Genomic DNA, 17,393 nt, shown 5'->3' with positions numbered 1-17,393 from the left:
CTGAGATAATAATCTATGCAACATTTTGACCAAAGAACCACCATTAAATGTTATGTAGACCACAAGGAAGTGTTTTAATATGACCCCTTCAATGCACCTTATAATCTGGTGCGCCTTTTGTATGAAAATAGACCTGCATAGACCCGCTCATTGACAGTGCGCTATATGATCTGGTGCACCCTATGGTCTAAAAACTACGGTACAGTAGCATTTTCTTGACATTATGTATTTTCTTTTTATCAAATAACAAAATCAACTTAAGTTGGGACCATACATTGTTCTTATATCTAATTGATTTATACTTGGTACAATTTTGACCCCTTAATTTATTTCATTTATTACTCTTTTACCGTTCCTCATTCTTACTGCTATTGAATGAAAAGAAAGCTGATTGATAGAACACATGAAACTAGAGTCACAGTCTAGTCGTGAGCCTAGTTTTCATGCCGAACGCACTTCGGTCGGCTTTGGGGCTGCCTTAATGTTTCCCTTTAACGCTAGCGGTGGAATGCGGCAAAAATTTGAGTTACAAGCTTTCAAACATTTATCTACGAAAATATGGATAAGTTGCTTTTTATACAATATTTCCTACCTGGAAGGATTTTTTAAATTTTTTAAAGGCATATTACATTGTAAAATTGTGCTGTTTTGGGGGGCAAAGCACACATTTTATTTATTTCAATTAATTTAATAGGGGAACATTGATTTGAGATACACGTGTTTTGAGTTAAGAGCTCTGTCACAGAACCAATAAAGCTTGTTTTTAAGGCCGGATTTTAACAAGTTGACTGAGGTAGTAACAGTAGTGCTTCTACCGTACAAACAGGATACACATAATCGTACATTTAACTCACACTTGAACTCGTCGTACATCACAGGTGTCGAAGTATAGACCCGGGGTCCAGATCTGGCCCGCGACATCATTTTTTGTGGCCCCTCAAATGCCTGGAAATAACACGTTTGAATTAAGAACTTTATTTCTTCTTACTAAATGTTTCCATTATTTCCATTTCGACAGAACAAAATATATATAGACCGTGAAATTGCATACATTTCAACTTTAGTATTATCCAATATTGCAACATATAGATTATCATACTTTCAAAACTTTTTTGGTTAAAATAAATACTTAAATATGTGCTTAACTTATGATTTCAAAACAAAGTTATCGATGAAATTGTAAAAATGACAATAGATTTTACGGTACAATTTACAGTGTTTTTTTTTACAGCGTATTACCGTAAATTGAAAAAACTTTACCACTGTTTTTTTACGGTAAAATTCTGGTGACTGAGTTTCCAGTTTCTTTTTTTTTACTGTAATACCTACTGTTGCTGTTTTTATTACTGTAAATGGAAAAACGGAACCACAGTTTTGTTTCACGGTAAAAAGCTGGCAGCTCAGTTGCCAGAAATGAAAAAAAAAAACAGTTTACAATTTACAGTAATATGTTGAAAAAAACACCGTAAAATTTACAGCAAAATTACGATAATTAAGCAGCCAGTTTTTTACTGTTGTTCCATTTACCGTAATATTTTGTCAAATAAAACCCCCACTAAATGTTACAGTAACATTCTGATGACTGAGTTGCCACTTTTTTACTGTAAAATCTTTTTTTTTATATAGTGTGTATAAAATATGAATATATTATGATCAAATGCATAGGCACATTTATATATTATTGGCTGTTACAGCCATAACTGCGATGTGGCCCTCAGTGAATACAAGTTTGACACCCCACGTTGTACAGTAGTATGCCGAATAATTTACTTACAAATTATTACCATCTTAGAGTGACTGATATGTTTTCTCTATTGTAAAATACTCCCTATTTTATGGGGAAATATAAAAATAATACAAATAAAAAGTGTATATTTTAAAATAATTTGCAAATTTGTTGGGTTGCGAATGCTGAACACTGGGTGGATTTAAAAACATTTTTTTTTTACTATAACTGGCATCTGGAAATGCCACAGTCATTTTTTTAGATAATTACAGCAAAATGTGTTCAATGAGAAGAGACCCAAAAGGGAGACACAACACTAACACTGGCAGTGTTGCGATGCTCCCGTCTATTAATGAGCAGCTGCTATTAAAGTGCAGCAAAGCATGCCAGCTCTCCTGCATTTCACGGTTCATACGCTCCATCTGCCCCCCAAAAAAACATTGTTTGCAGAGAAGATTCTCTTAATAAGAACAGAAACACCGTCTACTGCAGGGGTGTCCAAAGTGCGGCCCGGGGTCCATTTGCGGCCCGCAGCTAATTGTTTACCGGCCCGCCACACATTCTGCAAAAATTGCAAAATTGATAGTATTGCAAAAATTTAAAAAAACATTTAAAAAAGTGGAATGAGTTGAAATCTAACAAGAAAAAGTTGCAATGTTGACACAAAGCTGCCATGTAGGCTTTTTTTCTTTTTTCTATTGTCTTTCTTTATTTTTTATTTTTTTTGCCATTGCTCAAAAAACAAAAAAGTTACAAAAGATCTATGTCATAATCAGTGTTGGGACTAACGCGTTACTAAGTAACGCGTTACTGTAACACCGTTAGTTTCGGCGGTAACTAGTAATCTAACGCGTTATTTTTTATATGCAGTAACTCAGTTACCGTTACTGCATGATGCGTTACTGCGTTATTTTACGTTATTTTTATGTAGTATCGGCTAGAAACAGAAGATCTGAGTGTGTTTTATTGGAGCGCTCCGGTGGAAAATAAGAGGCGTGCTTTCTGTGGGTGGGGGAAAGCACGCCTTCCCGCAGGGGAGACGTTCCTCCAGAGCCGTACTTCGGGTCTAACAACCTTCACTTTACCCGGAAGAGGGTCTTTACAGCTGAGGGTGAATGACGAGACCGGCGGTTTGTTGCAACTTTGTGACTTTATTGGACGCAGCCATCCACCAAGCTAGAACACCTGCACGCACTCACTGTCGCCGCTCCCTCACCTCTCTTGCCCACTCACTCACTGACGTCACTCACCTCACATGTTGTCATATCTTAAAGGGCCACACACACACACATACGCTACTCTCATAACAACTAACAAGACATCATGGCGAAGCCAGAAGTCGAGTTTTTTAACATGGAGACATTCTCAATACTTTTCTTTTGTCGAGCACAAAGAAAATAACATTTTAGTTAAATGTAAGTTGTGTCTTGGATCAAAGATCCTATCTACTTAGAGTTAAAGTTAAAGTGCCATTATGTTGCAGCTATTTAAAATAGTTTTGTCAATTTTTTCTGGCCTGAAATAAATTGGCCCTTTGAAACATATCTTTGTCTTTGTGTGTTGTATGTAGACCACATTGTTTGTGTGTTGTATGTAGACCACGTTGTTTGTGTGTTGTATGTAGACCACATTGTTTGTGTGTTGTATGTAGAGCACATTGTTTGTGTGTTGTATGTAGACCACATTGTTTGTGTGTTGTATGTAGACCACATTGTTTGTGTGTTGTATGTAGACCACATTGTTTGTGTGTTGTATGTAGAGCACATTGCTTTCTGAGTTCAGTGATGCAAATGGCTGTCAAGTTGATGAACAGATGGTATTATTGTCCAGTGCAATAACAGTTCTGAAATGAAGGCTAAAAGGGCATTAATGGGAGCCTTAAAAAAAAGGGGAAAAAAATAAGTAACTAAATAGTTACTTTTCACAGTAACGCATTACTTTTTGGTGTAAGTAACTGAGTTAGTAACTGAGTTACTTTTGAAATAAAGTAACTAGTAATTGTAACTAGTTACTGGTTTTCAGTAACTAACCCAACACTGGTCATAATGAATTATTGACCTATTCAGGGCTCCAATTACTTAAAAAATGTCGCTTTAAAATGTTTTATGTGTAAAAAATATTGCATATATTGTGTGGTTGCCATATAAAAACATCAAAGTTTTATTTGACAAAAGAACATAAAACAAACAAAATAATAGTTCACACGTAAAATCGACAGATATATCTGAAGTTGATCTCGTAATTTAAGTGTGAAAAGTTTAAAAAAAAACAACTAATAAAAATGTATCACTTTATGAGTGGGGCACCTTTTGGATCCCAAATATATTTAGTGGGACTTTATTTAACTTTTCACTGTGATTACTCAAAAATATTAAAGAATTCAGTGGCCTGCATTATTGATCTTTTAGGGCTCGAATTACTAAATACTGCATATTTCAGTTTTACTATAAAAAACAAAGTTGTCTTTGACAGAAAAGGCATAAAACCTGTTTACTTGATATCAACCTGAAGTTGATATAGAGATATACTGTAAAAAATAATAATAATAATTTGACTTATTTTTAACATTTTAATGACTGAGACCCTTGACCCTTGACTGGTCCCCGAGAGCCCTAAAGGTTAAAAAAAAAAAATCTATATATTTTGTTATGGTTTGAAAATGAAAAATCTCAAAATGGCCCCCGTATGCTTAAATTTTTCCGTGTGTGGCCCTCAGTGGAAAAAGTTTGGACACCCCTGGTCTACTGGAATCCATACAGGCTCCGGCACACCAACAGACCTTCCAGAAGCGGGAGAAGACAATGCAAGTACTAAAGAAAGTTGACAGGAATGCACTCATGAACTTGGTAGAAAGCTTTTAACACGGTTTGGATTAGAAGAACACCATTTTATTGCAACACTATATCACATGTTGCACATTTATAATATGCAACAAACTGTAACCACATTTTACGGGGGCACCGCTTGCTAGGGTGGAATTCTGAGAGTTGTATTATTCATCAATGATCAATCACACAGGCATAAAGCTGTTTGATTCACGCCTGTTGTAATAAATCAAATCCCCTTTATGTCAATAGTGTTTCAGTCCATGCACATCTTCATCAACATCATTTGGGGAAACCTGCAATACACACTCAACTTACACTGTCCAATAAAAAGCATTTACTGTGTGTCCAGATTATGTCACTGTTGCTCTATTGCTGCGATTTTCCTGACGTGTCTTTTTACGTCGCTCTATTTTACCATTTCATGCAAGTTGGTGGCTGTCATTAATTACTTAAAGGCCTACTGAAAATGTTTTTTTTTAATTTAAACGGGGATAGCAGATCCATTCTATGTGTCATACTTGATCATTTCGCGATATTGCCATATTTTTGCTGAAAGGATTTAGTAGAGAACATCGACGATAAAGTTCGCAACTTTTGGTCGCTGATAAAAAAAAAGCCTTGCCTGTACCGGAAGTAGCGTGACGTCACAGGTTGAAAGGCTCCTCACATTTCCCCATTGTTTTCAATGCGGCGAGAGCGATTCGGACCGAGAAAGCGACGATTACCCCATTAATTTGAGCCAGGATGAAAGAATCGTGGATGAGGAACGTGAGAGTGAAGGACTAAAGTGCAGTGCAGGACGTATCTTTTTTCGCTCTGACCGTAATTTAGGTACAAGCTGGCTCATTGGATTCCACACCCTCTCCTTTTTCTATTGTGGATCACGGATTTGTATTTTAAACCACCTCGGATACTATATCCTCTTGAAAATGAGAGTCGAGGACACGAAATGGACATTCAAAGTGACTTTTATCTCCACGACAATACATCGGTGAAGCACTTTAGCTACGGAGCTAACGTGATAGCATCGTGCTTAAATGCAGATAGAAACAAAAGAAATAAACCCCTGACTGGAAGGATAGACATAAAATCAACAATACTATTAAACCATGGACATGTAAATACACGGTTAATGTTTTCCAGCCTGGCGGAGCTTAACAATGCTGTTGCTAACGACGCCATTGAAGCTAACTTAGCAACGGGACCTCACAGAGCTATGATAAAAACATTAGCGCTCCACCTATGCCAGCCAGCCCTCATCTGCTCATCAACACCCGTGCTCACCTGCGTTCCAGCGATCGACGGAAGGACCAAGGACTTCACCCGATCATCCGTGCGGTCGGCGGCTAGCGTCGGATAGCGCGTCTGCTATTCAAGTCAAAGTCCTCCTGGTTGTGTTGCTGCAGCCAGCCGCTAATACATCGATCCCACCTACAACTTTCTTCTTTGCAGTCTTCATTGTTCATTAAACAAATTGCAAAAGATTCACCAACACAGATGTCCAGAATACTGTGGAATTTTGAGATGAAAACAGAGCTTTTTTGTATTGGATTCCATGGTGTCCGAATACTTCCGTTTAACTATTGACGTCACGCGCATACGTCATCATACATAGACGTTTTCAACCGGAAGTTTAGCGGGAAATTTAAAATTGCACTATATAAGTTAACCCGGCCGTATTGTCATGTGTTGCAATGTTAAGATTTCATCATTGATATATAAACTATCAGACTGCGTGGTCGGTAGTAGTGGCTTTCAGTAGGCCTTTAAAAGGTGCATTCGTGTCCATATTTATTTATTATTTTTCTGCTCGTTAGCATTGGTGGCAAGACCAGTGACGATAGTGCTGGAAGAAAATCTTTACCGCCGTTGCTGTCATCAAGGGCCTATTCCTGTTTTTTATAATGTTATTTACTATTGTCTCTTGTTCATCCCCCTTTCGCTAAACCCCCTCTGTCCTATAGGTTGTATTCGGACACGTGACTTTTGAACGGAGTGGTGGGCCACCAAACCAAACCAATATAGCTACTGTGGCGCAAAATAACTCAAAAGGTTATGGGTGAATTTCCATGAAACGTTATGGAAATGACAAGGAAAATAGAACAATTAATTAGATTTCGGGCCTGATTCGGATAGTTTCTAATACGTTACGAGCCTCAACCTCTGTGTATGTATGCTAGCGGCCCAAACATCCCAGAACAAGCTAGTCAGATTACTTCTAGACCTCCACCCCAGATCCCACCTCACTCCTACCCACTTCTCCAAAGTGGGCTGGCTCAGGGTGGAGGACAGAGTAAAACTTGCACTGAGCCTAGTCTATAAAATCCGCTACACCTCCCTGATACCGAAGTACATGTCAAACTACTTCCTTAACGTAAATGACCGCCATAACCACAACACCAGGGGGCGCTCCACTAACCACGTTAAACCCAGATTCCGATCTAACAAAGGTCTTAACTCATTCTCTTTCTATGCCACATCAATATGGAATGCACTCCCAACAGGTGTAAAAGAAAGGGCATCTCTATCCTCCTTCAAAAGCTCACTAAAAGAACACCTCCAGGCAACTTCAACCCTAAACTAACACCCTCCCTTCCTCATCATACCTCTTCGGATTGTAAATAATCAAATGTAAATAATCAAATGTAGACACTTTTTCTTATATACTTTCTGATCTCTCTCTCTCTATGTCCACTACTTGCTGTACATATCCTACCAAGTCAGTCCAATGTCCATTTCTCTGATGATGCAATTGTTGATAACTGAAGTGTTGATACCAACCAAACCTAAACCCCCCCCCCCCCCTCCATATCCCACACCCCGGATTGTAAATAATGTAAATAATTCAATGTATATACTCTGATGATTATCTTGTGTGATGACTGTATTATGAAAATAGTATATACTGTATCATGAATCAATTTAAACAAGTTGAAAAACTTATTCGGGTGTTACCATTTAGTGGTCAATTGTACGGAATATGTACTGTACTGTGCAATCTACTAATAAAAGTCTCAATCAATCAATCAAAAGATCCACCCACACAGACGAAGACACTGGATGACTGCCAAGAGGCTTCCCTCATGTTCTTTCATTCTGTTATGGGCGGATTTTACTGTACCTTTCAGGAAATTTCCGAAATAGGATAAAGAACAAGTGATTACATTTTGGGGCTGATCCGGATCACCTTGTAGATTCAGGACTTTTTTACTATTGGAATGTAGGGCCTGGCGAAAGTCTGCACTCTCCAAGTGCTTTTCTAGTTGTTTTATCGTGGATCCTTATTTACCGTGCAAAGACTGCCCTTCCTGGGTTCCAGGCACAATGTAAACGCCCTAGTGTGAGTCTGCCCTAATACCGTAATTTCCGGACTATAAGCCGCTACTTTTTCCCCTCGTTCTGGTCCCTGCGGCTTATACAAGGGTGCGGCTTATTTACGGCCTGTTCTTCTCCGACACCGACGAAGAGGATTTCGGTGGTTTTAGTACGCAGGAGGAAGACGATGACACAATGATTAAAGACTGACTTTTCATATACCGGTAGGCTGGTTATTTTGATAACGTACAGGCGAGCACTTTGTATTACTTTGCACCGTTGTATTATTTGTACTCTGCACGAATGCTGTTCGCCATGTCAAAGATGTGAAAGTTTGATTGAATGATTGAAAGATTTATTGTTAATAAATGGGACGCTTTGCGTTCCCAAACAGTCATCTCTGTCCCGACAATCCCCTCCGTGGTAGCAGGAACCCCGATATACTACGGTAATTACACATCAAAACCCTGCGGCTTATAGTCGGGTGCGGCTTATATATGGAGCAATCTGTATTTTCTCCTAAATTTAGCTGGTGCGGCTTATAGTCAGGTGCGGCTTATAGTCCGGAAATTACGGTATAGTGTTTGTTGTCTTGTATACTGAAACTTGAATTTTCTTTAATGTGTGCTTAAGGCTTTGCCATGGGAGTGTGAGCCAGTTGAGAATGATTGTTAGGCTATGTCTACACTAAGCCGGATAACCCCTTAAATTAATAATTATTTAGCCTAAGCCCTGTTTTAGCCACACTAAACCAGCGTTTAAGGTTCCCCTCCTCGGACAATTTTTTACACTGGTAAGTGCGCCGTGTATTTCTTGAATCTCCGGCTCTTAGCTTTGTATGGACTCATTGATCGTTTACAAACGGAGTTCGGAGAGGAAGTGACGCCAGGAAGACCGCACCCCACACAGGAAGTGACGTCAGAAAGAACGCGCCACAGCCAGCTTCATAATAAAGGGGTTTCGTAACTCGGAGCTAACCACTGGAAATATGGAGGCGAGTCATCCAGACATGCCCGTTTTTCTCCTTAAGGGAAAGCGATTGCAGCTATTTGGGATACAACACTTCTCAGGCGGCAAGAGAACTTTCCAATGTCCAGGTCAGCTGAGATTCTACTTACCGAAAAACTTTGTCCATTTGTCGAAGGAGAGTCAACGAGAATGCGGGCTCCCGTGGATGTGATATAAAAAAGGTAGCGTGTGCTTTGTATTACTTGGTTGTCGAGGGAAGACTACGGAAAATATTGAATGCTTTTGGACTAGCAAAGCAGACTGTATCAGTTATTGTCCGCCATGTATGTCGCGGACTCAACGTCTAGGTCCAGAGTATATAAAGTCACCAAAAACGAATGGACAATGAAGGTAAAGGCAAAAGAGTGAGGAGTGTCCTGACCAGATATCTAGATCCCTAGTTTGATTGTTGTAAAGCTTTCACATGTCCAATAAAGATGTCATTAATTTATGATGGCTCAGGTGTGATTCACTACAACAGGGCCCCACAGCACACTGGATTCCAGTTAATTGAAATACCACAACTGTCATGATCCGTGTTTTCGTTATGTTCTGTTAGTTTGACTCTATAGTTCCTGTTTTTTGTGCACTCTTGTTTGTTTTGATTGCCATGGTTGCGTGTTAGCTTCACCTGCCTCTTGTGTTCGGCACGCTCACCTGGCTCTAATCAAGAGACATTATTTAAACCTGCCCTTGCCAGTTAGTCGGCCTGGCGTCATTGTTTGTCTCATGCCTTGCCAGGTAAGTCTTGCTAGTTTCATGCCACAGTTCCCTGAGTGTTCCAGGCCATCGTTTATGCTAAGTGTTTGCTTTATGCTAAGTGTTTGCTTCATGCTAAGTCAGTGGTTCTTAACCTTGTTGGAGGTACCGAACCCCACCAGTTTCATATGCGCATTCACCGAACCCTTCTTTAGTGAAAAATAAAAATAAAACTTTTCAAATTCAAGACAAAGTTATATGTTTTTGGTAACACTTTAGTATGGGGAACATATTCTAAGTAACAAAGACTTAATTTAGAGTTATTTGGTTAGGGTTAGGGTTAGAGGGTTAGGGCCAGGGTTAGAGGGTTAGGGTTATGCAGAATAAGGCATTAATAAGTACTTAATAATGACTAGTTAAGAGCCATTATGTTACCAATTTGCATGTTAATAAGCAACTAATTAATGGTGAATATGTTCCCCGTACTAAAGTGTTACCATGTTTTTTTACTGGTGCATAAAATGAACCGTGCATGAACATCACCTTGTTCAAACAACAAAACCAACACAGTGCATAAACTCACAACAAATTACACACCTGCAAATCAGTCAGCTGTTGCCGTATCCGTAATACGCGATAGGGAGAAGTTTGTATTTACACGATGAGTCGGGTGTGTCTTGACCTCCGCCGAACCCCTGAGGCCGACTCACCGAACCCATAGGGTTCGATCGAACCCAGGTTACGAACCACTGTGCTAAGTGTTTGCTTCATGCTCTCGTCACGTCTCGTCTTCTAGTCCATGCTAAGTATTTAGCTTCAAGTGCGATCGACACCTTGTTCCTTCACCTTGTTTTCCGTTCCTTGTACCTCTTTGAGTTTTGTTCAAGATTAAATCATGTTCCTACCTGCAAGTCCTGTCCGGAGTGATCTGTTTGCATCCCGGGGGAACAAACCTCCTTCCCCCCTGTCGTGACAACAACACTGGATATTGTTCAGATAAGTTACATTTAAAGAACTTGCACACAAAGCAACACTGGAGGTGACTATGACGTGCACATTTTCCGCGCATGCGTATTAGGTCGCGTTGCGCCGGCGGACGAAGGGAGGAGGGTGTCTTAAACTACCATTGTGTGTGTGTAGACAAGGATACGGTTAGGTGGGATTTACCCTGGATAACGTTAGTCGGCTTAGTGTAGAAGGGGCCTTGGATAACAGGCAAAAGGATCACAGCACAGCTATAATTACTTGAGTAAAAAGGCAGACAACTAAATGTACGGAACATGAGAAACTGGGCTGAGCACCAAGTGGCATTGATGAAGTAACTTTCCAGGCACTACATTTACTAAATGGGGCCGTACCTCAATCTCCTGGGGGCGTGACGAGAAGCACTTGACCTTGCGAGCGGCCTGCCTCCCCCTCAGCACCAGTGATTGGCGGCTCCGTTGGCCAGTGACACACTTGACGTCCACCCGCTCCATGAAATGCACGTAAATTTGCCAGATCTGCGAGGGCGCCGCCATCCACTCGTCACTGCAGAGAGCAAACAACATCGGGAACAATTACAGTAAGATAAAGCGTTCCCGGAGAGACTGGAGGAGCAGCGGGAGGTCAAAGATGAAGACGGTTTGATCTGAGGGTATGCACTCGCATTTTAATGAGAAGCCAAGGCTGCCGCCGCCGCCATCATCCTCCTCCTCCTCCTCCTCCTCCTCCCACTGCTGAGACAAAGGCAATGTAGGTCTCGGTGGCCTGAGATGAGACTGAGAGCTGCGAGTGGGAGGTGATGTAGTCACATACTCAGCACTGCTCAATGACTACAGCACTTAAAGAGCATGCAGGGACATTTGGAAGATGCTGAAGTCATTTCGGAGTTTTGATGCCAACGCAGGAGTCTCCCTCATGTTGGCTTGTTGACTCACCATACATAACGTTAGGTGTTGTGCTACATCATTAACCCATTATATTAATTTACATGGCAGATAATATGCACATTCTAATAAGATAGGAGATAAAATATGGTGCATTTCCACATTGGACCTCAACGGGCATCCACCAAGAGTTTATGATGCTGTGTACTATAAGTACCAATATGAACGGCACAAACAAATATACATCAATAATAGGTGTGCTCAAAGAAATCAATTATCACCCAAATAGTGATTATTTATTCAGATTCTAAAATCGGATCCGGCCCCCCAGCATCCAAAATCCGGCCCACGGGAAGTCCCAAGTAAATTTTTTTATTTTATTTGATTTTTTTTTAATTTAATTTTATTTTTTTTAAATTTATCTTTCCTTTCCAATCGATTTTCTACCGCTTGTTACTCTCTGTGTCTCCTAGCCGCTCAGGCCAATCATACTGTCTAAAAATTAATTTTCCCATCGATAACGTGACAATGTTAAATGTTGATGAACATCAATGTTAATTGATGTTAAATGACAAAACGGATTATAGAAACAATGTATATACATATATACATGTATATATATATATATATATATATATATATACAGCCCGGCCCCCGGCCAAATTTTTTTACCCCAATGCGGCCCCTGAGTCAAAAAGTTTGGGGACCCCTGCATTGAACAAATAATTATTTAGCCTAAGCCCCGTTTCAGCCACACTAACCCAGCGCTTAAGGTTCCCCTTTTTGGACAATTTTTTACACTGGTAAATGCGCCGTGTATTTCTTGAATCTCCGGCTCTTAGCTTTGTATGGACTCATTGATTGTTTACAAACTGAGTTTGGAGAGGAAGTGACGTCAGAAAGAACGCGCCCCACACAGGAAGTGACGTCAGAAAGAACGCGCCACAGCCAGCTTCATAATAAAGCGGTTTCGTAGCTCGGAGCTAACCACTGAAAAAAATATGAAGTCGAGTCATCCAGACGTGCTCGTGTTTCTCCTTCCTCTACATGTACAGACGCATGTGGAAATCCCACATGAATACCTTAAAAGGAAGTGATTGCAGCTATTTGGGATACAACACTTCTCAGACGGCAAGAGAACTTTCCAATGTCCAGGTCAGCTGTGATTCTACTTAGTGAAAAACTTTGTCAATTTGTTGAAGGAGAGTCAACGAGAATGCGAGCTCCTGTGGATGTGATAAAAAAGGTAGCGGGTGCTTTGTATTACCGGGTTGTCGAGGGAAGACTATGGAAAACATTGAATGCTTTTGGACTAGCAAAGCAGACTGTATCAGTTATTGTCCGTCATGTATGTCGCGGACTCAGCGTCTAGGTCCAGAGTATATAAAGTCACCAAAAAGGAATGGACAATGAAGGTGAAAACAAAAGAGTGAGGAGTGTCCTGACCAGATATCTAGATCTCTAGTTTGGTTGTTGTAAAATGTTCTTTGTCACATTGTTTACGTGTCTAATAAAGATTTGATTAATTTATGATGTCTCAGGTGTGATTCACTACAATAGGGCCCCACAGCACACTGGATTCCAGTTAATTGGAATACCACAACACTGGATATTGTTCAGATAAGTTACATTAGTATAAAAAAAATATACATACAGCAATGTTAATATTTGGTTACATGTCCCTTGGCAAGTTTCACTGCAATAAGATGTTTATGGTAGCCATCCACAAGCTTCTGGTTGAATTTTTGACCACTCCTCTTGACAAAATTGGCGCAGTTCAGCTAAATTTGTTGGTTTTCTGACATGGACTTGTTTCTTCAGCATTGTCCACATGTTTAAGTCAGGACTTTGGGAAGGCCATTCTAAAACCTTAATTCTAGCCTGATTTAGCCATTCCTTTACCACTTTTGAATTGTGTTTGGGGTCATTGTCCTGTTGGAACACCCAACTGCGCCCATGACCCAACCTCCGGGCTGATGATTTTAGGTTGTCCTGAAGAATTTGGAGGTAATCCGCCTTTTTCATTGTCCCATTTACTCTCTGTAAAGCACCAGTTCCATTGGCAGCAAAACAGGCCCAGAGCATACAACTACCACCACCATGCTTGACGGTAGGTTTGGTGTTCCTAAGATTAAAGGCCAAACAGCTCAATTGTGTGTGTATATATATATATACACTACCGTTCAAAAGTTTGGGGTCACCCAAACAATTTTGTGGAATAGCCTTCATTTCTAAGGACAAGAATAGACTGTCGAGTTTCAGATGAAAGTTCTCTTTTTCTGGCCATTTTGAGCGTTTAATTGACCCCACAAATGTGATGCTCCAGAAACTCAATCTGCTCAAAGGAAGGTCAGTTTTGTAGCTTCTGTAACGAGCGAAACTGTTTTCAGATGTGTGAACATGATTGCACAAGGGTTTTCTAATCACCAATTAGCCTTCTGAGCCAATGAGCAAACACATTGTACCATTAGAACACTGGAGTGATGGTTGCTGGAAATGGGCCTCTATACACCTATGTAGATATTGCACCAAAAACCAGACATTTGCAGCTAGAATAGTCATTTACCACATTAGCAATGTATAGAGTGTATTTCTTTAAAGTTAAGACTAGTTTAAAGTTATCTTCATTGAAAAGTACAGTGCCTTTCCTTCAAAAATAAGGACATTTCAATGTGACCCCAAACTTTTGAACGGTAGTGTATAATAAAATACACACATATTTAAAAAGGGGCATATTACTTTTTGACAGCCCTAATCAAAACATTATCTTTGTAAATATAAATGAACAGTGCTTTAGTATTTACATCTACTACTGTTGTGTTGGGAATACTCACGTGAAAACCATCACGTAGAACATTTTGATGTTGGGACTAGGACTGCCAGGTACTTTTAAGAACACATCCTGAGGCTCTCCTGGCACCTAGCCAGAAAGACAGTAAAATGATCAACATAAAAAAGAAGGGTGCCAGTAGAAAATAAGAAGGCAGACATTGCACAAAAAAAAAAAAAAAAAAAAAACACATTAGCATATTAAGTAAAAAGAAGCCCTTTGTGCTTTAAAAAAGGGTGCTCGACTCATTACAAAGAACGCTTGCAAGTGCTCTACCTACCAAACAAAAGCATGGAGCTGAAGCTATCAGCTTTGTAATTAATCCCCTGCTTACATTAGTGTGGGCTGAGAAAGACAAGTACTGTACTGTAGAGGTTCTCTTACCAGCATCCCAGTCTGGCAGATGATGTTGGGGTCACTGCAGCGTACAGAAATGTGCGTCTTTGCATCTGTGCCACCACCTGCTGAAGCCATTAGGGAGACGCATAAGAACGTTAATGCACAGGAGGAGAATGGGATTAAAGCTTCACAGTGTCCTTGTACTTGCAAAATATATGAAAAAAAATACATTTTGTTGCTAATAAAAGCCATGAGATGGAGAACAGAAATGATATAATTTATTGGACAGTGGATATGGATGTTTCAGTATAAATGTTTTTTGTAGTTACAATACAGACTGGTAAAATATCGCCACATCACACTTCAAATGTATTTTTTTTTTTTTGAGAAGAAGTTATTGTTGTTTTTTTAAAAGCATATTCCACATATTCTTGGCCTAAATTAAGCATTTCCAAGCATACACATATCGAAATGAAGTAAAATTCATAACACTGCCACGAGAGGAGTCTAAACCAATCAGAGTGTGCTGTTCAGCATCGTGGCCACAGATTGGCTCAGCCTCAGCCAGCATTACTGCATTAGTGTAAAGGTGACTATTTCATGTCTAAAGGCAGGGTTCGTACACCTTTTCCATCGCCAAATTCAAGCACTTTTTAGGGACTTGCAAGATCAATTTTCCAGTTTTTTCCAGTACCCTTCAAAAGGCGAAAAGCAGCGCGAATCAATCCAAAGTCTCGTTGTTTGAGGTCACCAAATGCTGTCTGTAGGAAAAATACGGAAAATCTGCTAAAAGCTAAGCCTAACATTGAAGCAGCAGTTATCATTAACTGAATGGGGCATAGAAAATGAAGCAGTTTTTCTGTAGACTATTCAAAGGCCTACTGAAATGATTTTTTTTAAATTTAAACGGGGATAGCAGATCTATTCTATGTGTCATACTTGATCATTTCGCGATATTGCCATATTTTTGTTGAAAGGATTTAGTATAGAACAACGACGATAAAGATCGCAACTTTTGGTATCTGATAAAAAAAAAGGCTTGCCCCTACCGGAAGTAGCGTGACGTAGTCAGTTGAACATATACGCAAAGTTCCCTATTGTTTACAATGATGGCCGCATGAAGTGAGAGAGATTCGGACCGAGAAAGCGACAATTTCCCCATTAATTTGAGCGAGGATGAAAGATTTGTGGATGAGGAAAGTGCAAGTGAAGGACTAGTGGGGAGTTGAAGCTATTCAGATAGGGAAGATGCTGTGAGAGCCGGGGGTGACCTGATATTCAGCTGGGAATGACTACAACAGTAAATAAACACAAGACATATATATATACTCTATTAGCCACAACACAACCAGGCTTATATTTAATATGCCACAAATTAATCCTGCATAAAAACACCTACATGTTTGTTATGCTAGCTCCTAGCTCCTCTGCTAGCTCCTAGCTCCATAGAACACGCCAATACAATTCAAACACCTGATCAACACACACAATCACTCAGCCCAAAAGACGGTTCACCTAACCCAAGGTTCATAAAGCTTATATATTTTTAAAAAAAGTTACGTACGTGACGCGCACGTACGGTCAAGCTATCAAATGTTTGGAAGCCAAAGCTGCATACTCACGGTAGCACGTCTGCGTCTTTGTCATCCTGGTAAGAGTCTGTGTTGTCCCAGTTCTCTACAGGCGTCTGTGTATCGAAGTCAAAAGTCCTCCTGGTTAGAGTCTCTGTTATCCGAGTTCTTCCATCTTGACTGCATCTTTCGGGAATGTAAACAAAGAAGCGCCGGCTGTGTACGTGTTGCTGCTGACTTCCCTCGCAAAATAGACGCTTCGCACCGACAACTTTCTTCTTTGCTTGCTCAGCTTCTTTCTCCATAATGCAATGAACAAATTGCAACAGATTCACCAACACAGATGTCCAGAATACTGTGGAATCATGAGATGAAAACAGAGCTATTTCGTATTGACTTCAATGGTGTCCGAATACTTCCGTTTCAATGATTGACGTCACGCGCATACGTCATCCTCAGAGGCGTTTCGAACCGGAAGTTTAGGGGGAAATTTAAAATTGCACTTTATAACTTAACCCGGCCATATTGGCATGTGTTGCAATGTTAAGATTTCATCATTGATATATAAACTATCAGACCGCGTGGTCGGTAGTAGTGGGTTTCAGTAGGCCTTTATTCAATGTCATTGGTGTTTGCAAACGTGTCTCCATTTGTGTTGTTTTTCACATTACTTGTTATTTTTCTTACTTACAGCACTCATTGACATCAAACAGCACGGATTGATTCACGCCGTATTTGTGCTTGTAAAGTGCATAATGTGATATAAATGCACGCACCCTCAAAATGTCAATTTCACTCATTTATTAACTAAACTGCTCCACATTAATATAAGGATAATAAATTACAGGAAAATATTTTGTTTGTTTCACAACACCTCAGTCACCTTTCATTAAGCATATCTAGCCTTATAACTGTGGCTATAGATAACAAATTAACAAAAAGACAAACTTGTTTTGCTTTCACTGAGGTAGCCAGACAAGTTAAGCAGACAACGAAAATAATAGAGCAAGAAATGCATACAACCATGTTGTGTGAAAACTACAAAATCATTCATATTAGCTCAGTTTTAAGTTGTGAAAAAAGGTTACAAATTATACATTACATGACCTTCACAGTACAAACAAGTCCAATGACGGACTAATCATTTCCATCCAATGTCATTGCTCAAAAAATAATAATGAACCAAAAGCAATGTTGTTATGAATTATT

At 39.8% G+C, this 17,393-nt stretch overlaps 1 protein-coding gene across 1 annotated transcript in view; it reads right to left on the bottom strand.

Annotated features, from left to right (window-relative positions):
* Window positions 1-17,393, bottom strand: part of nphp4 (nephronophthisis 4) — a 486,853-nt gene that overhangs the window by 28,246 nt on the left and 441,214 nt on the right. Inside the window, exons 26-28 of the mRNA XM_062054501.1 lie at window positions 14,659-14,738; window positions 14,279-14,364; window positions 10,935-11,106 (exon numbers count right to left, since the gene is read on the bottom strand). Coding sequence (XP_061910485.1) covers window positions 10,935-11,106; window positions 14,279-14,364; window positions 14,659-14,738 — 338 coding nt within the window. The remainder of the gene's footprint in view (window positions 1-10,934; window positions 11,107-14,278; window positions 14,365-14,658; window positions 14,739-17,393) is intronic.

This window comes from Entelurus aequoreus, linkage group LG07 (genome assembly GCF_033978785.1).
Source record: "Entelurus aequoreus isolate RoL-2023_Sb linkage group LG07, RoL_Eaeq_v1.1, whole genome shotgun sequence".
NCBI classification, from domain to species: domain Eukaryota; kingdom Metazoa; phylum Chordata; class Actinopteri; order Syngnathiformes; family Syngnathidae; genus Entelurus; species Entelurus aequoreus.
This window is presented reverse-complemented; position numbering and strand designations above follow the sequence as displayed.